A 25,477-nucleotide genomic window follows, 5' to 3' on the forward strand; every position below is an offset into this window, starting at 1 on the left:
TCACAAGTGCAGCCAGCAGACCGGAGTCTGAGCCAGAATTAACCAGAATGTGTATATTTCCATGTAGCTCACAAAATAGCTTTTTAATTCTGAGGGATTTTGTTAAGTAATCTCTCTAGCCTTGTTTCCTCATCTGTAAAATGGTGAGGGTACTACTGACTTTATGGGGTTATTGCAAACATTGTCTGACACTTACTAAATACTTGGTAAATACTGGCCATTGCTATTACGGAAGAAAAGGGTTCCACAGTCTGCTAAGTGTAAAACTTTAGACTGAAAAAGCTAAAGAGGTTTCTTTAGCACAAGGCTCTGAGAGCCTTTGAATATGCTGAGCATGGTAGTACTTCAGGAAAGGTCTAAGAAGTAAGAATTGGTCGTGGGACCACTTTTGCTCAGGATATTCATAGGAATAGGAGTCTCCAGAACATTCTTTGAGAACTACTAGTCAATGTATTTAAACAAACATACATAGTATTATAGAACAGAGAACTCTAAAATACTACATTGGATCTGCTTTTTAATTTAATAACATGCTATAGTGACTATTCCATATTAATGCATATATTTCCATATGATTATTATTATTTTTTTTTTGTGGTTGTATATCTTTTCTTTCTTTCTTTTTTTTTTTTTTTTATTGTTGGGGATTCATTGAGGGTACAATAAGCCAGTTACCCTGATTGCAATTGTTAGGTAAAGTCACTCTTGCAATCATGTCTTGCCCCCATAAAGTGTGACACACACCAAGGCCCCACCCCCTCCCTCCATCCCTCCTTCTGCTTCCCCCCCCATAACCTTAATTGTCATTAATTGTCCTCATATCAAAATTGAGTACATAGGATTCATGATTCTCCATTCTTGTGATGCTTTACTAAGAATAATGTCTTCCACATGATTATTTTTAAAGGACACATATTATACCATTTTATGGCTATCCTATGGCTTATTAGTTTGGCTGCTACTATCTTCCCAAGAGTCTAGGAAAGAAGCTTCCTGAGGTTTTGCCTCAATCAAAGTAAGCTAATAGGATCTCTGGCAGTAATTGTAAATGAAAGACATAATAAAGGCCGGGCATGTGGTGGCTCAGGCCTGTACTTCTAGCACTCAGGGAGTCTGAGGAGTGTTGATTGAGCTCAGGAGTTCAAGACCAGCCTGAGCAAAAGTGAGACCCCGTCTCTACAAATAGCTGGGCATTGTGGTGGGCGCCTGTAGTCTCAGCCCCTTGGGAGGTTGAGGAAAGAGAATCACTTGAGCCAAGAGTTTGAGGTCACTGTGAACTGTGACGCCATGGCACACCGAGGGTGACCAGGTAAGACTCTGTCTCAAGAAAAAAAAAATATAGACATAGGAATAACCAGCTTTGATGCCCAGTCAAAAATTCTCCCCAGGACTTCAGGCTTTGAATGACGAGAGATTAGAACTCTTTGCTTTCCAGAAAGTGAAGACCTATCAACTATTAATGGCTTTCAAAGCGATTCCCAGCTAGAGTCCTGGGTTCTAGGGTTCTGTTTCTACCCATGAGGGAAGTAATATGGACTTAGGAGCTGTTTGCAATATTTCAAAAAAGCTGAATGGAAAAACATGGACAGATTGAGCAAGACTTCAAGTATCTTTGCTTTGGGTTGGAATTTTATCAGCTCTATGTGGTACATAGTTATTACTCTGACTGGCAGTCTTGAGGTGCCCTTGATAAATAAACCTTGGGAATGGGAATATTTAAGATATGCTGAGTAGACAAAAATCTTTCAAATATGGGATTGCCAGGGAAGAAACATAATAAAGTGTTTGAATGGTGATGCATGTTAGCATAGAAGATTCTGCATGGTGAAGGACTGGTTTACAAGTGGAGTGAGATTCAGACATGACCATCAATGTGGTCATTTTGGTATAACTGACTTTTCACAAAGAGCGATATGACCTTTGTAAGAACACGAGACACTAAAGTGTGTGCACACCTACTGTGTGATTCAAAAAGCACAGGTATGGTGCTGTCACTGCCATTCTTTTTAGAATGACTGAAAGGAAAAGAATGAAAAATATGGGTGGGCTAAGGGTATCTGTTATATCCATTATATACATAATGATACAAGTCTCAATCGCCTTCTTTGCTCTTTGTATGTTCAAATGGTCATGAGTCAAACCTGCAGAGCCAGAGAACATCCTATTTATAGTTTTCGCAAATTTGAGATTTGATCTCATTTATCACGTGCTTTGGGATCAGGGTAGAGTTTTTGTCCACGCCTTGCAAAGATTCATAGACATAGATACATATGTCTATAAATGTGTATGTATCTACGTATGTATGTGTCCTTAAACATTAAACCTCTCCAAGTCTTAGAGATTATTCATATATAAAAGGGTAACTTTATCTCATTAAATTATCACATTTCATTAACATAGTTTATTATACTTCTACGTGTGTGCGTGTATATAACTCCCTGTATCCAGAGGGAGACCGTACAAAGAACAATGGCCAGCACATAGTCACTAGGAACTCAATAAAAATTAGTTTTCTTTCCCTTTTCCTCAAAAGCAGTTTGTAAGGATAAAGAACATGTAAAAGATACATTATTTGTATTTCAGTAAGCAGAAACAAGAACAACTAAAACATCCAGATAAATGAAGAGAGGGAGGGCAAGTGCCATCTATTTCTTGATTCATGAATGTGTATGAGACGGTGGCCTGATATTAACCCCAAATTCCAAAGCCAGCCCCACTGGGTATACTCATAAATGCATCTAACTGTTCACAGCCCACACTATAAATGTGCAAATTCAGTTACCTTACTGATTATGCGCCCATTTGCAAGCACACCCTCGTCTGAAAAACTTGGCACTGGAAACACAGTCAATAATAAAATTGTCTAAATAGGTAATATTTCTTGCTTACTTACTGACAGTCAGTAAGGTTTTTTAATTCCCTGCCTGTGAACCACTACGGATCTTCCTGAAGCCTGCAGCACTGTTTAAACTTAGTAGTTCAAAGTAAAAGCTTTTCTACTAGATAATGACATCAATTAAATAATTTTTATTCATAAGTCAAAAGCAATAACTAGTATTTCTACCTACCTCTTTCCCAGCTGTCACATAGATATAGATGTTCTTCACAGGATCAGGAACAAGTTTGTAGAATACAGGTGTTTCTTCTTTAATTTCATAGATAACCTCTGGACAATTTGAAGTCAAATTCTCACCAAGAATAACCTATTTTTTTTTTTTTTCAAAAAGAGAAACACAATTTCTATTCAATACTTTGAATAGCAAGCTGGCAAAATCCAGCTTAATCCTAAAACTACAAATTCCAGCTTAATCTTAAAACTACAACTTTTCTTACTCACTGCAAATACTGGCTAAGGGACCCCGTTCCTTGATCATCCTCCCACTTCAGTCTTCAACAAGGCTGGTAATAACCAGCACAGCTTTTCTTCTTTTGCAGAGGACAAAGTCATCAAAAACACACTAACAAATAAGAAAGCCATCCTTCCATGCTGGGGGAAGCTTGTCCATAATTTCTGACCACGTCTGGTCCTATCAGAAGCCACAACTAACAGCTTCATTAATACTGTGCCAAGACTGACTTGAAATTAAAGAAAATAGCTCCTACATATATTTGGATGAGTTACTCTGATAGTCATGCATTTTAAAGTAACCCAGATAACTTGACAAGTAGGTGTGTGTTTATATATAAAATATAAACAAGGGTGACTCAGTACTCAGTGGCTTTGAAACTGTATATATTTGAAATTCACTCATCGTCAGTCAACAAAAATCTACTGAACACCTGTTGTGCATCAGGCACCATTCTTGGGTGTTTGGAAAGTGGCAGTGAACAAAATGGGGAGGAGAGAAATTTTGCCCTCATGGAACTAACTTATGTACACGTGTATATGTGTGCATGTGTGTTTGTGGGGGGAGTAATAACAGATTGAAAATAAAAAAGTAAATTATAAAATATATTAGAAGGTGATAAGTTAACATAGGTCAAAATGGGGTAAGAAGATGGAGAATGTATGCTCAGGTTAGGTCTCACTGAGAAGGTGATATTTATTTAGACCTACAGGAGGCGAAGGAGTCATTAGATACCTGGGTGAAGCAAGTGCTTAAAAGAGGCCCCACCAGTGCAAAGACTCTAAGTGGGAAGATGCCAGTGTGGCTTCAGTAGAGAGGAGTGGGGAGCAAGGTAGGGAAATAACAGCAGATAACATTGAGTCTTGCAGGATTATGTAAAGATCTTGCCTTTTACTCCCCTAGAGTAAAGAGATGAGGGAGGGAAGCTGTTGCAGGGCTCTGAGCAAAGATGACAGGATACAGCAGGGCAGGTTTAACTGTGACTATGAAGACCAGGTATGAGACTATTACATGTATCATAATCTCTGAGGACTATAATGGTGGCTTGGGCTTGGGTTTGCATGCTGGCTCCATCCTTTCAGCAGCTCTGCTACTTTGAACTAGTAATTTAATTAACTTCCCTGGGCCTCAATTTCTCATCTCTAAAATGGGATTAATAATGCCTCCCTTACATATGGTTTTGTGAAAATTAAGTAAGGATTATGAAAGATGATCAGCACATAATCAATACTCGCTAGATAATAATCTATTAATAGATTGCAAGCTTCTTTTGGGTAGGGACCACAGCTTAATTATCTTTATACCTACAAATACTTTGAAAAATGAAGGTGTTCAACATTTGGTAATTGGAACTGCTACAGATATATAATTAATATTCAGTGACATTTGGAAGCAAAAAATTGGCACCTGAGATCTTTTTCAGACTAAGTCTACTTTCATGCGTCCTCTGTACCCACAAATCGTGATGGCCGTTGGGTATGTGCTGTTTACCCAAAGGCTCCTTTTCCACGGGGCACACAGAGTGTGCCTGCATTCCCCCCTTCTAGGACCTGGGCCTGAGTTTGACTTATCCCTGCAATCAATGATTTTCTTCTATTATCTACACAGGTCAATTCCCAGGGGGATCCGGTATAAACAGTGACTCACTCAGAGCCCCTGAACTGTTCACCAAGCTCAGAAGCAGCTTTGTAAAAGTCAATCTCACTAGCCAAATATATGAAATATGACTTTTTAAAAGCTCTTCTTTAAACAGAAGCAGTTAGGTCCCAAGGGAGATGGGAAAAGTCCGTGCCTCCAGTCACTATAAAATGACTCTATCCCTTCCCTACCCAACATGGTAGCTACTAAGCACATATAGCTAGTTAGACTCAAATTAAAAGTCAGTTCCGTAGCACATTAGCCACATCTCCAGTGCTCACTAGCCATCCTTAGGCCGCCATATTGGAGAGAGTAGATATGGAACATTCATCACAGAAAGTTCTGCTGGACAGGGCTGCCCTGAAGGAAACTGAGTAGACACACCCAAGGAGTAGGCCAACGCGTGGAAAGATCTTGAATACAACTTTCTTGGTTCATTTGCGTTTTGAACAATGTCAATGTATTACCTTAAAAAATGCATACAAATTAAAATTTAAAAATGTTTGAGGGTGAGTGGGTCAAACTGTTTTTTTTTTCTTCTTGATTATGCAAGAGTGATCTCCATAATCCCAAGGACAGGGCACAAAAATCTTAAATACATTTTTGAGTCAACTGGAAAATTATATGGACTGGATAGTAGGTAATCCTAAGGAATTGCCGATAATTTTGTTACTTATGATAACAGCATTATGGTGACAATTATTTTTTAGGGATAAGTAATAAAATATGTTGAGGAGAAATGATATAGGATCTGTTATTTGCTTTAAAATAAGAAAATAAATAAGAATATAATTTACAAAACACTTTTTAAGTGAATTAGGAGTATCACAGCAGTTTTTACTGGGGGCTTATTTTAGGATATAGGATCTGGCATTTGCTTTAAAATAAGAAAATAAATAAGAACATAATTTACAAATTCACTTTTTAGGTGAATTAGGAGTAGCACAGCAGTTTTTACTGGGGGCTTATTTTATTTACTCTTGGGGCATTGATGCAGAAGGGAGGAGGCTGGAAAAATCTAGTTTGGTGCAACATTGGTTTATTTACTTAATACTCCTGAGATAAAGCACCAGTATTCTCTCTAGAACTCTGAATTATGGCAAGTAAGCCTTCTTTTATTTTTTTAAGTTACCGAAGTGGGTCAGGGTTTACAAACCCGTTTCCTGAGCAAGCTTAGGAATGGCCTACACTGAGGCATGTCCTGATAACTATAGATGCTGAGTTTTAATTGGTATGTTTCATCAATGGTGGTAAGGGATGTTTTTAGAAAGTCGTTAGCATTACCTAACAAAATTAGAAAGCATCAAGGAGCATCACGTTGAAACAACCTAAATGCCCAGCAATAAAGACATGGTTAAGTAAACTACAGTACAAATAATGAAATACCATTAAGCCCTAAAAATATTTAGAAAGTTCTTTATTTGTTATATGTCATATTTAATAAGTTATATTAAATATGTACACATATTTGTAAGTAAAAGTTTATATACATACACAGGTATATATACATATGTAACATGTATATATTTAATGAATTTTATGTTGAATAAGAGGGGGAGAAAATATCTTTCCCTTTTTGGTTGTAGACAGATCTAAACTATTTCCATGAAGATACTCTGTCAAGGAGAAACTTCCAGTTGCCTTGTAAGTCAGGAACAGGTGACTTTCACTATATACTTTCTTGATTCTTTTGAGTTTTGAATAATGTCAATGTATCACCTTTAAAAATGAATACATGAAAATTAAATTTAAAAATGTTTGAGGGTGAGTCGGTCAAACCCTTTTTACTAGATTTGCAAAGAACGATCTCCATAACCCTGATAAGACAAGAGGAATATTAGCTTTCATCATGTGGGTCCCAACTGGACTGTGGGGGATGGGGAGCTCTGCCTCTCTGGTCCCTGGAGTCTTGACTCTTTCAGATGACTCTGGGACAGGTTTTTAATAATACCACTTCCCACCTCACACAGCCCCAGCCCCAGCCCAATCCACAGGGACCAATGGAACATGTGGACTTTCTAATTGCAAAATTCATGAGAATATTAACACAGAAAAGAAAGCCAACAAGACTGGAGCAAAGGAAACGTTCCTTCCTCAGCTGAGTTTAGGTGGGCAGCCTCGGAAAAAGAACATGATCAGTAGAGCTATGCAGGAAGTAAGAGTGAGTCACAGAAACCTAAAATGGGTTGAATTTTGCATAAGAGAAACCTCATCCAATTCACACACCCTCCTTGGGCACGATGTGGATTTTTATCTATTGCTTCCAGGATACGACCTTAATATAGATCTAATCTGAAGTCAATCTGCCCCGTTCCCTGTGTATTCTCATACATTCCTTCATCCTCTGAGCCTCAAACATCACCTCTGCTGAGAAGCTTTCCCGGATTGCCTCTTTCCTGTGCCCCCACCCCACCCCCCTCCACTCATCCCTGTTTTCTTCAGGGCACTCATCACTATCTGAAGTGTCTTTATCACTGATTAATCCATTTACTTGTTTTCTGTCTTCTCCTTCTCACCAGGAGAGCAGAGGCATTGTCTGTTTTGTTCACCTTTGTATATTGAGCACCCAGATAAGTGGCTGGCCCATAAAAGGTGCCCAATAAATATTCATTAAATGAAAAATTACTCTATTACCATTCAAGATTTTATAGGGCTCTTCAGCTTTTTCTAGCTGAAGCCTGTGTAGAAAACACATTTTTCCTGATGGAGAATTTCTGTTTGTGTCAACATATTGTTTCTGTTGACATCCTCCTGAAGCCTCATGGTAGACTATTAACTAGCCTTGGGATTTTCATTGCATACAAAAGCTCCCAACCAGGCTGCTGAAATTAACCGAGTGGAGACTTCCACACCATACAATCGCAGGACAAGTTCAATACCACCCACGGAAAGGATACCATGGTGAGGAAAATGAGGGTGGAGAAAAATTAAACAAAAGCCTATTTCTCTTTTTATTTATGGTTACCACGAAATAGAAAGCCACAGGTGCTCAGAAAGCTAAAATATTTTATGCCAAATTTGCTTTTCTTTTTCAATGCTTCCCTCTGCGGGGCTAACCTGTTGAAGAGCAAACAAGTCAATCCCCTCATTTATTTATTTTTGTTTACCCCATAAGCCGTTTCTGAGAAACGCTGGGCAGGATACTTACAACACAAATACACACAGGAAAGCAAAGTAATTATCTAACCGCAGAATGCGCCTCCATAGTTGGGAGTAACAAAGATGAAATAGAAAGATGAAGGCAAATTTCTCTTTTGTTTCCCATCTACTTATTTCAGTGGAAGTAGTAAGAGAAGCAGATAGCCTGAACCACAAGTTCTAAATTTCTGGATTATGTGGGAGAAAAAAGTTCCCAATTGCAGAGTCCTCGCAAATTCATCAAGTGGAATGAATGGGGTGGGGGAGAACGTGAACTAGGCCACATAGGACATTCTAAACAGCCAACCCTGAAATCCACTTCTAAGTTTTGACACGTGCTGCTGTTTTGACTCTTTGACCCAATATCTTAACTCAGCCATCCTCACCACCCCCACTTCTGGCCACAGGTCCTGTCCTGGTTCTCTAAGGCCTCCTTTTCCCTACTGTAACGATCTGTGGGAATATAAGTAGACTTGTCTTCATAAAAGATTTTTGTTTTTGCTGTTGTTTTCTCTTCTGTTCACTCTGAAACTATAATCACCAGAGTCAAGACAGATTCTACAGGTAGTACACAGTTGGGCTTCTGTTTGAATTCAGAAAGAACTTTCTGGAACTGGTTTAATTTTGTTCCAGAGTTTGGATAAATGAAGTCCATTAGTAGGAGAAGAGTTTGGGGGGCCACATAGCCTGACTATAAGGCTGGATATGGGGGCCCAATATGATGGAGCCTCTGCTCCCTGACCCCTGCTTCAGACCCAGGAGTGTTGGGGAAACTCAGCCTTCTCTTGCTGGAGCCATTTAAAACATCAACTTGAGACCAGAATTCCTGCCTTTCCTGGAAAGGAGACTGTTGAGGTAAAGCTGGGGTTCCCAGGGGAATCAAAGGCCCCCATGAAAAATGTGCAGCTCTAAGAGTCCCCTCAGGATTGCACTGAGCTGGGCTGCCAGAAGGCCATCCTCAAACGGAAACAAAGCAAACCACAGAAGCCATGGTCCCTTCTGCAAAACCTCAAACACTTGCATCTTGATACCCCAATGTTAGAAAGAAACCAGATACCCCAATGTTAGAAAGAAAATAAACACATAAAAACCAGTTCCATAAACTCTACCTAAGCCCGACAGACTATATTTTAACTGTTAGTGCAGTTTAGTTGGGGGATAGAAGCTTGGGCTCTGGGGATGGATTGGTTCAGTTCAAATCACCTTAAGCAAGCTACCTAACCTCTTTAAGCCTCAGGTTTTCTCATTTCTAAAGTGGTGATGGCATTGACTCATAAGGATTAAGGGAGTTAACCCATGCAGATGCTGGTTCTAATGCCCAGCACATGCTAAGAGCTCAGAAATGTTAGCGCTTTATTCGTCCTTGCCCACTGCCTTCTCTTTTATGCTTGCAAGAAAGGTTAATGGGCATGCAGAATGTTACAAATTTCAAATTTCACGCATATTTCATTATTACTTACATTACCACCTGGAAAAGCCCAAAATATTCAATTCTGCCCTTGAAATAAGGACTATTTTCTAAGTGCAAACAGTCAGCTTGAAGGGATCCAAACCGCACAATATGTTGGACCACAGTCTGGAGAAAGATACGACATGTGTTTATAGAAATGCATGCCTAGAGCAACACGGGCAATATGAATTCCTCAAAGCTGAGTTCAGTGGGCCCAGACTTTTCAGCTGATCTCAGTAGAGATGCTGACAACTAAAAAAATTATAGCACACAATCATGATCAGAGAGGAAGCAGAATGGAGAAATGACAGGGGTGGGGGGGCTGGCTAGACATAACCCGCCTTGCAACCATGACCTTATGACCACTGATAAAATAAAGCAGATTAGATGTTCTCAAAGGACTCTGAGTTCTAAACTCATTCACTCTTTCCAAAATGTTACAAAGGGGTCTTAGACTATAGACAAGAAGACTTCATTGGAAAGTGTTATTTCTCCATTGATCAACAGTGAAATCTTACCTTTGGAGGTAATGCAAACTTCCTTGGGAAAAGTGCATGCGTCTTTAATGACACTTTAAAAGTGATCCAGTATCTCAGCTTAAGTGCAAAATAATGGTTCCAAGTAATAAAATAGAATACAGCTACTTAAAAATGCTGTTTACAAAGGGTCTTCAATAATTTTAATATAAGCATTTTCCCTAATTAACTGCAGGAAAGAAGGATGTTAGACTGGATAAAGTCTGACCTCATCTATATGAAAGAAGAATCCCAAATGCTGACAGCAGTTACCGCTACATGACACAATCAGGGCTCATTTTTTCCTTTGCCTTCTTTCATCCCCCATTACTCTGCAACTTTCCATATGAGCATATATTACTTTTATAACAAGGAAAAGTTATTTAACTCATGCACAGTTTAAAATGGCACCAAATTAAAACTCCATAAAGCCTACAGAGATTTAAGAAGTTAGGTTTTTACTGATGGTGGTAAAAAAAAACAAACAAACAGCAATTGGCCCCCAATCGCAGTTTCCTGCCTCTCATCCAACCAGCCATAGACAACAGCGCCTGGTGAATGTCAAATGCTGTCAACTCTTGATCACTTGGAAACTGATGAGTCAGGCTGCGGGTGATCCAAGCCCTCTGTCTCCTCCTCCCACTGTCTGCGCTGGGCTGGGTTTTGTTTTTCACCACTCATTAGTTCCTCCACGCTGTGGCTTAAGAAGCCAACCTTGTGTCTATCAATGTTCGTCTTTTCTTACAGTTCTGGTGACAAGTCCGGCAAGGGAGAAGCTTGAAGCTTTTGAATAAAGGGATTTGGGGATTATCTGTGGCTTCCCAATCATCTGCACAATCCCAGGTCTTTGGGACCCTGCGTAATTTCAGGGGCTGCATCCAAGAATGTGCACATAGGATATAGGAGAAAGTCTTGGGAATTACTGGCTTGTTCTAGGGAGTCTGGCTGCCAAGTCAGCTCAAATTCCTCCCTCATGACCTCTTTCTGACAGAAGTAGCTCTCTTGGTAGGGGGGTGCCAGTGAAGTATCTCTCAGTCAGATGGGCTGCCATTTTCTCAGGCTGGGACCCTTCCCTGAACCTCTAGGGACCCTGACCTCCCCTCCTCAAGGAACATTGGTCCCCCCTGGGCATGGTCCTCTGTCGGCATGCTTCCCTCTCGCTCCTAGACGTGCAGAGACTGGTTGCTCATCCTAGGGACAGAGATCACAGAGTCAATGCACCATAGGGTGTAGGAGACATTAACGCTGTCTCCGAAGTCACTCCAAGTTCAAATCCCTGCTCTGTCCCTGTGTGACCTTGGGCAAATCCAATTTCTCTGCGCCTCAACTCTCTCATCTGTATAGTGGGAATAGTAGACCTCCCTTACCAGGTTGTGGAGAAGACTGAGCGGCTGGAAGCCGCAGAGCATCTCGGCATACAGGAAGCACTGTATCAATGGCCGCAGCCACAAAACAAACAGAAAGCTAACCTGACCTGCTCTTCGAACCCCAAAGCGGGGCCACGGATGTGGTTTCTGAAGGGGCACCCTGTATAGACCCTGTTCCTCAGCAGCATGCAGCTGCAGCTCGGGCCCATCTGTGGCCCCAGCATCACTAAACACCGGCCAGCTGCCCACAAACTGCTGGGTGAAAAACAGGGTGGGCAAGACCAGGCTGTCCCCTGGGGAGCTATTTATAGCCCAGTGTTCCTTCACCTCCAGTTCACCATGTAACAGTTTGGTTGGCTTGGCTTTGGGGCAAACAGTGTTCTTGTCAAAACATTCGTCAAAAATATCCCAGATCTGAAAGAGATAATTGGTGAGGAGGCCTGGGAAGAATTGATGGAATCTTCTGCCAGGCTAATGGGTCCAATCAGCCTGACCAGGTTGGTGTAGCTACAGATGTCACCCAGCGACTTGGGTAGAATGACTGATGGGTGTTTATCCTTCCCCAGGAAATAAAGCTAACGCAATAGGAAAGATGATCAATGTATATTTTAAAAGAATGTGTATACAAACAAACTCCCTCCCATATGTTACTGGGTTTCCTCCAAAGAAAACAGATTAAATCAAATGCCTACCAGGCACTCAGTACTGTATTAGGCTGTGGGAATTCATTGGTCCCCTTCTCAAGAAGCTTAAAATCAAGTTGGGAAGACAGGCACACACACCAGTGAAAAGGGTGTGTTTCCAACCAAGACATGTGAGGCATCAGAAGAATGAAATTGATCATGAGCATTTCAGGAGAGAAGGGCAGAGCAAGGCCATGCTAGGCTTAAATGTCATCAGAGAGGCGGAGTTTGAGTTGTGCCACAGCATAGAAACACAAGTTCATTAAATAGGAAAAAGAAGCAAAAAGCCTTCCAGGGTAGGGGTACAGTGTGAACTAAGGTGTGAAACAGGCCCACAAAATACACATCTGGAGAGAAGCAAGTAAATAAGTTTGGCCAGAGTAGGGGGACAGGTGCACAGAGGACAGAATCAGAGCCCATGAGAACAGAAAAGGGTTTTTCTAGAGTAATTTCATTTTCCAAATGAGGAAATGGAGGCTCAGAGAGGTTAAGTAATTCACCTAAAGCCACACAGCTAGTCACCCATAGGAGATCTGTAGGGATAACTGATCTGTTAAGATTCAATTAAGAATCTGAGCCTGAGAGTAAATGGGCTGGCTACCAAGAGGTAAGAAATACCAGTCTTGGGTGACAGAAATAACATGGTTCCCAATTTCTAAAGCACTGGGAGCCACAGGAGGTGTTCAATTAATGCTTACCAATGAGATTGATAAGATGACCACTGTGTAATTTCAGACAAGTCATTTTAATATCTCTAATTTTATTTTCTCCTCTTCCCCACAGCCCCTCCCATTAGTGGGCAAAAATCTCCAACTTGACCAGGGCAGAGCCATACAGGGGGAAAAAATAGTCCTCCAAGATAAAAGTCAGGAGGACTCTCAAAGGATTTTAGATCTCTAACCTCTCCATGGTGTGTGTGGGTACAAAGGGCAGAAAACAAACCCCCTCTGTGGGTGGCAAGTGGGCTGGCAGGGAAGGAACACCTGTTTCTTCTTCTTTTCAAGCCCTATAATCTCTCATCTCTTTGAAGTGTGAGAAATCAGGTGCTTTGTACGTTTCCCTTATAAAGGAGATAGAACTGAAAGGTCATATGCCTCAGGAAGGTGAGTCAGGGATGGGGTAGGGGCCAGACCCCCTTTACCTCTTCCAGGCAGCCTATGAGTAAGGAAGGGAAAATATCTTGGAATACTCCCAGCAAGCAAGGGAACCAACACTTCATTATTACATACAGATTTCCAAAATTTCTTCCAGGCCATTCCTAGGGGTCTCTGAGGAGTTCACAAAGCAATTGGTAAGGTGGTGTGCATAAACTCAGAAGCATTAAAAAAAATCATAAAGCACAAAATGGATCACTATTAAAATAGACATTTGAGGAAGGCACAAAAAACCAACCTTAAGTAACTGGCCATCTCCAGTCCCCAAGAATAAAACAGTCCTGTTCATTACCACGGTGCCATAAACCGATGTCAGGTCGGAATGGATCAAGGTGGATGATGCGATTGGTTGTACTCTTTCAGGCTGATCCCCTTCTTTCTGAACATGCACACAAACGCACACAAAAAAAAAATGATCATTTTTTAACAGCGATATTTCTCATGCTACTGATAATAATATCACTCAGGCCCTCCTAGGAGGGATCCCACCTCTGGGTCCCAGATATATTTTCCGAGACAAAATGCCCTTTTATTACCTTGATCTGCAAAATCACCATGGAAGGATGGCCCTTGTTTACTAACAAGTGTTAATCACCAGGAGAGAGCTGGCCATCCTTTTAGCACTCCCCCCAGCTGATATAGGAAGCTGAGCTCCACTTGATTGCCAAGACACAGCCCACTGCTGAATTGGGAGGGAGACTCACTTATACTTGGCTGTTTTCAGCATCCTGCCGCCAATTCATTTTGGCGAGGCGCTGGCTTCTGTGAGGTTAAACACAAACATTTCCCAAGATGTGCCACAGGCGATCATGTTGGGTGTGATGGCAGAGAGCAGGGATTCTGGGTTTACTGAGATTCTGAGAAAGGTCAGTGGCATGGCAAGCCCAAAGACAGGGCAAGGAATTGGCGAGGAGGGGGGAGGGTGGTTAAAGGCAAGGATGTAGCCGTGGACGCTGGGTCAGATACAGCCACAGAGCTAACGGGAACGAAGTGGAAGGGCTGGCTCTGGTGCTGACGCTCTTAAAGGGGAAACAAAAAAGCATGACACCCAACCCGAAGGCATTTAAGTTGTCTGAGGCTTTGAGCACGGATAGAATCACATGCTTGCTCCTGATCATTAAATAAAGCCCCTCTTCAAGCCCCGAGCAGAGAGTGTGACCAAAATGCCTTTTTCTTTCTTTCTTTCTTTTTTTTTTTTTTTTAAGGAATGAAGTGATCCATGCTGCTTCCTGCCTTCAACCACAGGAAACTGAGTTTGTTACACAAATCTCTGGAAGATAGGGAGCTAGAAAGAGCCGTTGCCGTCTGCAGCTACTGAACACAGTGTGATAGCACACTTTATCTGCCAGAGCTCAGTTCCCAACTGTACTAGGGTTTTTAAAAGGCACATTGAAGTCGTAGCCAATGGGAAAGCTGGCAAACTTCAGTGAGCAACAGCAACTCCTAAAGTCACCCTGTTGGAGCGGGAGGAGGTGGGCAGGGGGAGGCTAAGACTTATTAACTTCATTATAGTATTGCCAACCGTGTTTATTTCTTTCAATTTATGTCTTATTAAATATTCATTATTTTTAAACCCACCAAGTTTCATTAACATCTAACTAAATGGATTCACGGGCTAAATTGATTTCTGAAGCCTTTAAAGCATTGTCTATGTTTCTTTGTGGAAGCTGCGCTGTGAAGGACAGATGAGCAAGCAAGGATTCCTCCAATGCCCTGATCACTTTTCAAGGGAAAGATTTCCTAACCTAAGAGAAAGAGACTTTTTTTTTTTGGATAAAATATTCTATAGTGGACTCAGTTGAAGATTTCTGGAACGCTCATCTGAGATTTTTCTTTCTTATTAAAAGATACTTTTTATGCATTTGGGGAAGATGAGGAGCTGTTCTGTTAAAGCTGAAGTTAAGAAAACAAATCTCTGTGGGTCTAAGGATGGGAACAATAGATCACTGTTTAGATAAGGAAGCCTCATGACTAGGAGCAGAAAAAGAAAAATCGTATGACCTTTAGCATAAAACACACACACGCACACACACACACACACACACCCCACACATCTTGCTTTAAAATAAAACCAGAATTGTTCAAATGTAAGATGGGCTGACCATGCCTACTATTTTTATTAAATATATAAACACTGCAGAGGGGCTCACTCAGAGAACCGGGCATCATCTCTGTCTGGGTGTCTGGAATATTCCAACATTGCTATCTTTGGCTGGAAGACTCCATTCCCTCTTTCATCTTACATCACAGAAAAAGTAATGGCCATGGATTGCAGATTATCAACAAGGACCAAGTAGGGCCGTGTATTTCCAAATCTGGTATACAACAGGTGCTTAAGAACTGCACCTAGTCTAACCCTCCAAGAACAATGATGTCACGGGAAGCCTTTGCTGAGGGAGGATGAGATACCCTGTTTGTGAAAGACTAGCTCCAAAAAACAAAACAAAACAGAAGTAGATCAAAAGCTTAAAGGGAAGAAGGGGAAAATTGGCTCCAAATTACCATCTTACTTTTGTAGTTCCCTCCTCTGACTTCTGACTATTCTTCAACAACTGTAGTTTTTCCAATTACGCCCCGGGTCAATAGCGTAGGTAAGTAGTGCAGCCATTTAAATCAATATTCCCAAACTTGAAAGGCTGATGCTATAGAACAAACCACACAGCACCAGTTTACAAAAGCCTCAATAAAGCTTTGAACCGTGTCTGGCACCTAGTAACAGACAATCCCCATTTACTACTATTACTTTATTTAAAACTACAAACAGTGGACTGCCACATCCATGACAGGTGTTTCCATCTTCTTTGTCAAAAGAATGCTGATTTTGTTCATGTAACAATGAACCCAAGCCTGGTGGAAACCATCACTGGGTCAAGCCAAATGGCAACTCTGCTCCCTAGGGCCAGATATTGGCTCTCCCAGCCCTGAGAGCTAAGGGTGCCCATGTGGCCTAGTTCTGGGCAGTGAGATGTTAGATGGAGGGATTTCTAGGACTAAGTTTCCTCCTTGACAAGAGAAGGGTCTAGAGAAGAGCTTGTCTTCCTCTTTCCTCACTTCCTCCCCCAGAATATAGTTTTGTGAGCCTATCACCCGGGGACTAGTGGTGGCCATTTTGCTTCCAGGATGAAAACCAACATGTTTAGATTGGCGTGTGGGGTAGTGAGATAGGAGACCCTAGGTTCTTATGGATACCACTGAACCACAACCCTCCAACCTTTCAACTTTTTCCTACATTAACAATCAATGCCATGGTGTAAGCCGCTGTTGATTGGGTTTTCTGTGACCTGGCACCCAAAGTGAGTCCTTAAGAAATGAGAATCACAACTTGTTGGAGTAGGTCCTAAACCACGGCTCCTCTCCAGTTATGAGGGACTAGGAACCAGACAGGTGTTTCTTCCACTCACCACCCTGGGGGACCCTGGCCACGGTCAGGATTTTGTAGCCAATTACAACTGTGAGCCAGGAAAAAAATAGGAAAGAGGAGGCTTGGACCTAATGAAAACCCTAGGGGTTGCTCTGGCTGAATGGAAATGGATTCTTTTGTGCTGGAAACACACAGAAATGGACAGGTCCCTGTAAACGGCAAAAGGAGCCCTCTGAATGGGTTTCTTATGCTCATTTCAGCAAATGGAAACAAAAGACAGGCTCCAGAGAAACCTCCTCGCAGACCTGAGGTGGGGAAATAGTGTGGTCAGCCCCCAGTGTCTAGAGATTATTCTGATTCTTTTTTCTTTTCGGCCTATTTTCTATCTTGCCCTTCTCTCCCCTTAGGGCATAATCACTAATGTTGCTCTCAGACTATTCTGTCTAGTTTATTATGTGTAATTTATTTCTGAATCCCAGCCTCTGCTTGTTCGTCTGTGTGTAACAAGGTTAATGCCTTGTAATGATGCTTTTGCCAGTTCTGCCTTTCATGACAAAATCCAATCTTGATTTAGCTCCAAACCTTGTCTACCCTTTGGGCTTTCTTGGTTCCCTCAGAGCTGTCATCCCGCTTCTCCTTTTTGCCATGTCTAACCACAACGTCACGCCTACACTCTTGCCGGCTCTGAGAGGGAAACTTTTCTCAGTTGCAGGAAAAAGCTACCTTGCCTAAAACGACATTCAGGCTGAAAGAGAGAGACCTTTGGGCCCGACACAGCACTCTGGGACCCAGGTTACTGAGGGAGGTGTGTGTCGGGGTATGTGTGTGTGTGTGGGGGGGCATAACACAGGGAAACAGCTTGATCTCCTTCTACTTCCTTCACACTATTTTTCACTGACAATAAACACTCCCCCACTATGCACTGCACAGCTCCAGGAAACACATGACTGAAGGGTGTGCTAGGCAACACTACTTGGCGGCCCCTACCAGGCAGAAGGTGGCCCAGCTCACTGAGGTTCAGGCAGGGTGCTCCCGGCAACTGCAGGAGGAAATGTACATAAATGTTTGGCACCCAGCAAGATTCAAGCCTTTTACCCCCAAGGTGCTAAAAGGATTCCTGCATGTTGATTTTTCTTTTTTTCTTACAAGGTAAAGGCGTATACAAACTGAGTGCCTCTTTTTTTTTTTTTTTTTGAGACAGAGTCTCACTCTGTTGACCTCAGTGGAGGCCATGGCGTTACAGCTCACATCAACCTCAAACTCGCAGGCTCAAATGATCCTCTTGCCTCAGCGTCCAGAGTAGCTGGGACTATAGGTGCCTGCCACAATACCCGGCTATTTTAAAGACAGGGTCTTGTTCTTACTCAGGCTAGTTTTGAAGTCCTGTGCTCAGGCAATCCACACCCAGTTATAGGCGTGAGCCACCACAGCCAGTCCCTCCGACTGAGTGCCTCTTAGTTTCTTATACATTGATAAAATACCTCTTTGGGGCCATTAATTTTGTATTCTGCTCCCTTTGGGATATATTTGTTTTGAAGCAGTCTTATCATTTCCTGTTACATACCCAGAGGCCCACTTTGCAGCTAGGAAACCTCTGAGGGAGTCCTACCCCCAAGTTCTGCCCCTTGCTTTGTCCCTTACACTGCTTGATTCTGGCAAGTTAAGTCCCGGACCCTCAATGACCACATCTGTAGAATGGATCCAATAACACCAAATGCCTGGCCTCTTAGTGTTGATGTCAGGCCCAAATGAAATCATGTTTGTGTAAATAAGCAGAAAACTATCTAGATTAACCTAAGGAGATGGAAAAAACAACTATTCACCCAAGTCAGTGATTTTATTCACCCCTAAGGCTCAGATCCCTTTTCTCCACTGTGGAGTATGCAGTGTGGCTCAGGTTCTAAGTTTACGGCATCTCTCATCATTTGAAGGGAGAATTTATGCTGGGGACTCAAACCATCAAAAGGGAAAGTTCAAAGTGTGCAGGAGGAACAGAAGAGGGAGGCTGAGGGACACAGCCGGGCGGCCCCTCAACCATTCCGGCACGGGCAGGTGTGGCACAACCCTGGGAAAAGGACACAGTGCTGAAGCTTGTGTTTCAGCTCCTTCCACATCTCTCCTCCCTCCATGGGTCCCAGTGTCTCCCAGCCTCGCAGCCTCCCACCACCAACGTCTCACTCTGCCATTTATCCTTCCTTCCTTCCCCCAGCCTTATACCCCTCTCCATCCTCCATCTAAATCTCAATCTTCCCACATGGCTAATTTGTCAATTATGTATAAAAAGACAACCAGACTCGAGTAATTCACAAAAAGATATGAATGGCAGATAGCGTTAAAAGTGTATTTTCCTAGATTCTTAGAATTGAAAGATACTCACTCCACCCATGTTTTCCCATGAGGAAGCTACGGGCATTCTAGATGGGACAGCTCCTTATTATGGGGGCTGTCCTGTGGGGTGCAGGACTTTTAGCATCTCTGACTTCCATCCACAAAGTCCTGGCCCCTGTCATTTTGACTCCTGCCACTCACTCTGCTCCCCATTTCCTAACACCCACTAAATAAATGTCAGCATCCCCCGTGGCAACCACTGAGATCTATGACAGGTTTCAGAGCTGCTGAAAATGGTTATCTGGACTTTTCTTCTCTCTGATCCCACTCCTCCCCAGTTTTCCCCATCATGGTCAATAGCACCACCAATCACCCTGACTTCTCTCCTTCCATCACTCCCCAAGTCCAATATTTGAAAAATCTCAGCTGAATTTCTCAACAGTCTCAAACCCATGTTTTCTATTTCATGGGCTCTCCCCAGCACAGGGCTCCAGGGTCCCCCTCCTGATCTGCTGCAAGAGCCTCCTGGTCTCTCCTTTTGACCTACAATCTAGTCTCTGTCCAGTAGACAGAGTGATCTTTTAAAGTATAAATCAGGTCATGTTACTTCCTCGACTAAATTCTTCAATGGCTTCCAATGACACTTAAGAGTTGAATCCATATACCTCTCTAGGCCCTACCTAAACTGGTTCCTAATGACCTCTTCAAACTCATTCCTCACCACTCTTCTGCACTCTGCCTCAGCTCCCAAGGTCACTTTCTTTCAGACTCATTAACACATTAACGATTTTTCTGCCTCAGGGCCTTTGCACCTGCTACTTCTAGGCCCACCCATTTAGCTCTTTGGAGGCCAGCTTTTTCTAATCTCTCAGGTTTCAAGTTAAATGTCACCTACTCATGGATATATAACTCTTTCCAGTTCTACCCTAGTTGTTATTTTGAATGACAGCATTCCATTTATTTCCTTCAAAATATTTATGATAATTACTGCTTTAAAAAATATACTTATTGGCTGGATGCAGTGGCTCACACCAGTAATCCTAGCACTCCGGGAGGCTGAGGTAGGTGGACTGCTTGAGCTAAGGAGTTTAAGACCAGCCTGAGCAAAAGTGAACCCTCATCTCTACTAAAAATAGAAAAATTAGCCAGGCATTGTGGCATGTGCCTGTAGTCCCAGCTACTTGGGAGACTGAGGCAAGAGGATCACTTGAGCCCAAGAGATTAAGGTCACTGTGAGCTCTGAAGCAATAGGACTCTACCTGGGGTGACAGAATGAGACTGTCTTAAAATATATATATATATATATATAATATATATATATATATACACACATTTATTTATTATCTGTCTCTCAGTAGACCCTAAGCTCTACAATAGTTTATCTTATTCTACACTTTGAATATAACATCTACCTCAGCAACTGGTGTGTAGCAGGTCGTCGATAAATGTTTATCGAATGAATAAATAAATGCACAGGTCAATGTTTGAAATACTTTCAGTCAATATTGCATCAGGCAACTATGGTACATTGCTAAGTAGGCCTAATCATTACTGAGTTTTTCACTTGAGCTAAGATTTCTCCCTTGTAAACAGTGGGCCTTGGTTCTGCCTTGGGGAGCAATAGAAAACTACCTTAGATCTCCTGTTAACCATGTACGTTGGCCTTCCCTTAATTCATGTCTGTAATTCATTGACAGCTCATAAGAGACAGTGTCTGGGTCTCTTGTCTATAGATTCAATCAATACACCTAAAATGTGGCTTTAAGAAGTAAAGAAAGTACTTTTGGTACACTCCGATCAAAGCAAATAATAGGCCTGTTCTCTAATAATGTAATTTTATGAACATGGTCTAGTGTTGTAGTAACTCATTAAAAATAAAAATAGATGGTAGCATGAAAGAGTAGAAAGAATAAGAGATTTAGAATAAAAAAATATGTAGTTCAAGTTCAAGGTCTACAACTTCAGTTGTGAGTCTTTAGACCACTGTTTTTCAACTTTTGTATCTCACGGCAGACTTGAACCTATAGTTAAACTTCCATCTCAGACTTCAATTACGTTGATTAAAAAAAAAAGTGAGAAAAAGAACATTCTTACTTTGCTTTGAACTTCTTTCAAAAAAATTTTAATTAATGATCTTTGAAAATGTTCATGGTACACCTAAGATCCTCTCAAGGCCTCCAGTGGAAAATCACTGCTTTAGACAAATCATTTACTCTTTCTGAGGTTTCTCCGTCCATCCATCCACTCTCTCAACCCACCCATCCATCATTTATGGAGCATTTGCTGTTGGCCAAGTGCTTAATCTGAAAAATGCAGATGGGAATAAACTCCCCTATAGTTAAAATAAGCCAGTCAAATGAGTTTTGAAACAAAATGCAACACTTTTCATTTCATGTCATTGAAACACCTGGTAACTGAAATGAACCCTTAGAGTGGAGACTCTGCTGATAGGCACATTGCACAGACAGAATTCAGGGAACCCATGAAACATGATGAGAGAAAAAGATACATCTTTATTTTAGCAAGCTCTGACTGAAACTTGGCATTTCCTCTGATTATGGATTCAAGTCCACAGTAGTATTAACTGTGACTTTGTCACCGAAAGAAATCAGATATTTTCATATCATTTGATAGTTGTTACAGATACCTTGAAGTATCATTTACACTCATCTCTACTTTGAAATGATGGTAGTTCCTGCTGCTAAATCTTGCTATTGGATGTGGTAAGATATATCACTGTATCTCAAATTGAAAAAAATATTTTGATATATTTCTATATTGTTAATATTGGGGTCTATTTTAGAATCCTATGTTTTTATTTTACACATAAAAATGATATTCTGGGACAGAATATAAAGGATGCATCATGCTCTGAAGGGCTGGAAGAGAGCTATTGATAAACTAAGCCCAGGAAGCTGACACTAGGTGACCTGCAGCTACTGGCTGCTCCAGGCTACTCCCTCCTATGGCCTCAGAGAAGCAAGGGTCAGCATCTGAAATCCAATTTTTAAAAGGGGTCGCTGATGGAGACAGCAGTCTCAGGAGGAGGCCAATGAGCAACGATCAGGGACAGCTGGTGTGTTAGATAACATGCTTCTTTAACCAGGTGGGGAAATGGCAAGGCATCCTGCCTCACTGGGGAGGGATCCCAAGGAAACACCTCCCCTCTTGGCTGCCTGGTGTTTGCTCTTATAAACACAGCTCCAGAGCCTACTCTTCTTGGAAGCCCCTAACTCGCCACACTGTAACTGTCTTCACCATTAGATGACCAGCAGCCCCTTCCCAGGTCCGCAGACATTTACTGAGGGCTCACTCGCTGTGTCTTAGTCTTATAGATGCCTGGGAAACAAAAATGAGACAGAACTGGCCCCTGCCTCAAGGCACATGCAGCTAAATGGGGCCCAACACAGAGCCTGCCACACTCCAGGGTTTAGGGAGTGGATCCCAGATTCCTAAACCCATTGCCAATTGCCTATTTAGTGACCTTCCTGGATGTCTCAAAGGCATCTAAAAATCAACAGAAATGAAACTCACCCTCTAATGGGTCACCAGGCCTCTCCATTCTAGGTCTTAAAAAGCTGTTTCATTTCATCCTTCCTTTTTACCCTCCCCACTACAACCTCAGTTTAGGGCTTCCACATCCCTCAGGTGAATTACTGCAATAAACAGAATCCATCTGTTTTTCTCCATATTCATGCCATGGCTGTCGACCAAGGTGACTTTATTTCTTGACTGGACTGCTGCAAGACTCTTGCAGGCTTTCCCGCTTCCACTGTGGCCCGTCTCTCATCCATTCCCCACAGGGCAGCCATTACTTAGGAATTCACAGCCAATCATGTCATTTGCCTTCAAAGGAACCAGAATAAAACCTAATCTCCTTCCCACTGCCTAGGCCACCAGTAGGCATTGGCCCTGCTTCCTCCTCCAACCTCCTCCCCTGACACTCCTCCCTCTTCACCTACCTCTCTGCTCAAGCACAATAGCCTTTGCTCCTCAAACTGTCCACTCATTTCCCCTCCGAGCCCTTGCACTTGCCCTCCAGCCCACGAGTGCTTGTTCCCTGCTCGCCATGGGGAAGGCAACAGCCATCCTTTCTTGTCTACCTGGTGCCACCCCTCAGCCTCCCTGGAGAGAACTTTCCCCAATACCTCACCTAAAATGACCCTGTTACATCACCCATTGAGTGTGGTGTGCCTCAGTTTCCTCATCTTTAAATCGAAAGTAACAATCTAGCCCACCTTGTAAAGTTGGGGAGAGGGTTAGATAAGATAATACTGGTAAAGTGCTTGGAATGATGATACACAGTAGGTGTTCAGTGAGCTTCAGCTATCATTTTAATATAAAAATAACTAGTTATAATACAATCAGTGTAACCTGGTTTCTTGTATCCTCAATGAATCCCCAACAATAAAAAAAAGAAAGAAAAATAACTAGTTATTTGCTAAATGTTTACCATGTGCCCGATTTACCACTGACATAAATATTTTCACCCAGTGTGGCACATAATAGGAACTGAAGAAATGACTTGTTGGAACCAATACTTGTCCTGCTCAGTTGTTCAGCTTTGCTTCCAGTCTGACGTCAGCCTCTTTATATTCTGAGTGATCTTTCTAGAAGGCACTCGGTTACTGCCTGCTTGTAACCCTGCTGGGGTGCCCCAACAGCCGCAGCCATAGTTTTTAAACCCTGCTCAGCAGGATCCTAGAAGTGCCTTTGAGAGGCAGGGAAGGTTGTAGGGCTCTGGGAGCCTCCCAACACCGCTTCCCTTGTGTCTCCAGCACTTGGCAATGGACTTGCCCAGAGCAGCAGGTCAATGATGATATTTTTTCATCTTTTTCTCACATGGAGCTTCTGGTTGAGAATTTATTTAAATGCAAGGTTTGGAAAGTCTGAAAATGACTGACCACCAGGACAAAATCCAACCACCTTTGCCTGTCTCATTAAGCCCTTCGCCATCTGGACCTGCACGCTCATTTTTGGACACTCCCCAGCCAGGGTGAGCTGCTTGTGGTTCGCAAGCTTATTCAACTTCCCGCGTGTGTACAAGCTGTGCCCTCTCTCTAGAACTCCCTTCCCCGCCTTCTCCACTTAGCTTCAAGACACAGCTCAAGCATCACCTCTCTCAAGCCTCCCAGATCCTCCCAGGCTGAGGGTGACGCCTAGGACGCCTTTCTGGAACGATCTATGGGAAAGGCTTGTTTTGCTCTCACCCTTTCTGTAATCACAGGAGTCAACAAACCACCACCTGTGGGCCAAATCTGGCCTGCTGCCTATTTTCTGACATGGGCTAAGAATAGTTTTCACATGTTCAAATGGTTGAAAAGAATAATTCAAAAAAAAGAAAGAAAGAATCTGTGACAACTGGAAATTATAGGGAATTCAGATTTCAGTGTCCATAAAATTTTAATAGAACAAAGCTGCGCATGCTCACTCACTACTTTCTATGGCTGTGTTCCTGCTACCACAGCAGCACTGAGCAACTGTGACAGAGACTGTATGCAGCCTGCAAAGCCTAAGATATTGACTATCTGGCCCTTCACAGAAAGTTCACGGACCCTTGCACAGTATCTTTGGCCGAGACTGTGGGAGAGTAATAGGGTTGAATCCCCCCAACAACTTCTCTGAGGAAAAACACCAGGCATTGCTCCATAGCTATTAAGACACACTGATGGGCGGTGCCTGTAGCTCAGTGAGTAGGGTACCGTTCCCCTATACCCAGGGTGGCAGGTTCAAACCCAGCCCCGGCCAAACTGCAACAAAAAAATAGCCAGGCGTTATGGCAGCTGCCTGTAGTCCCACCTACTTGGGAGGCTGAGGCAGGAGAATCGCCTAAGCCCAGGAACTGGAGGTTTCTGTGATGCTGTGAGGGTGAGGGCGACAAAAAAAAAAAAGACACACTGATATGAGAATCAACTACTGAAACTGAAACATAGGCCACCGTTCTTTTTGGCTTTGTGACCATATAAAAGTTAGCGTTTCATCAAGACAGAAAATTAAAACTGAGAAAAATGGTGAGCGTATTTCATAAAAAGCAAACAAACAAAGACCCTACCACAACCATGGGCCTACTCTAATGAACAGGTTAGGCCCATGATGCCTACAAACTGTCCCCATGTGGACTTTGGGCTTTCTCAGTCTTCTCATCTACGGGCCAAAGCACGTTCTGGGAAGGGAGTGGTCAGCAAGATACTGTAAGGGAGGCAGAGGTGATACTGCCCTGCGCTGTTGTAGTCAAGATGTTGGTTGCCCTGTGACTTTTCCAGCATTCTTTTCTAAGGGGCCATCACGTGATCCCTTCTTCTGGTAAGACCAAGGGCCAGGACCTGTCCCCAAGGGCTACAAATCCCTATACCTAACTAGGGCTCATAATCTGGGGTAAAAGATGATTTGGAAGTGATACTATCATGGCTCTCCTTGCAACCTGGACTAAATATATAGAAATCTGTCACCACTTTGTAGCCAGAGTAGAAGGTGAAAAGCTATTAAAATGTAGTGT

The 25,477-nt window shown here is 42.4% G+C and overlaps 1 protein-coding gene across 2 annotated transcripts in view; it reads right to left on the bottom strand.

Moving 5' to 3' along the window:
* The window catches only part of PLXNC1 (plexin C1), a 150,304-nt gene that overhangs the window by 117,048 nt on the left and 7,779 nt on the right, over positions 1-25,477 (bottom strand). Inside the window, exons 2-3 of one of the 2 annotated variants that reach the window (XM_053584248.1) lie at positions 13,531-13,671; positions 3,069-3,203 (exon numbers count right to left, since the gene is read on the bottom strand). In XM_053584248.1, the coding sequence (XP_053440223.1) occupies positions 3,069-3,203; positions 13,531-13,671 (276 nt within the window). The remainder of the gene's footprint in view (positions 1-3,068; positions 3,204-13,530; positions 13,672-25,477) is intronic. The other variant, XM_053584249.1, reaches the window with a different exon arrangement.

The sequence above is a fragment of the Nycticebus coucang genome, chromosome 3, assembly GCF_027406575.1.
Source record: "Nycticebus coucang isolate mNycCou1 chromosome 3, mNycCou1.pri, whole genome shotgun sequence".
In the NCBI taxonomy this organism is placed as follows: domain Eukaryota; kingdom Metazoa; phylum Chordata; class Mammalia; order Primates; family Lorisidae; genus Nycticebus; species Nycticebus coucang.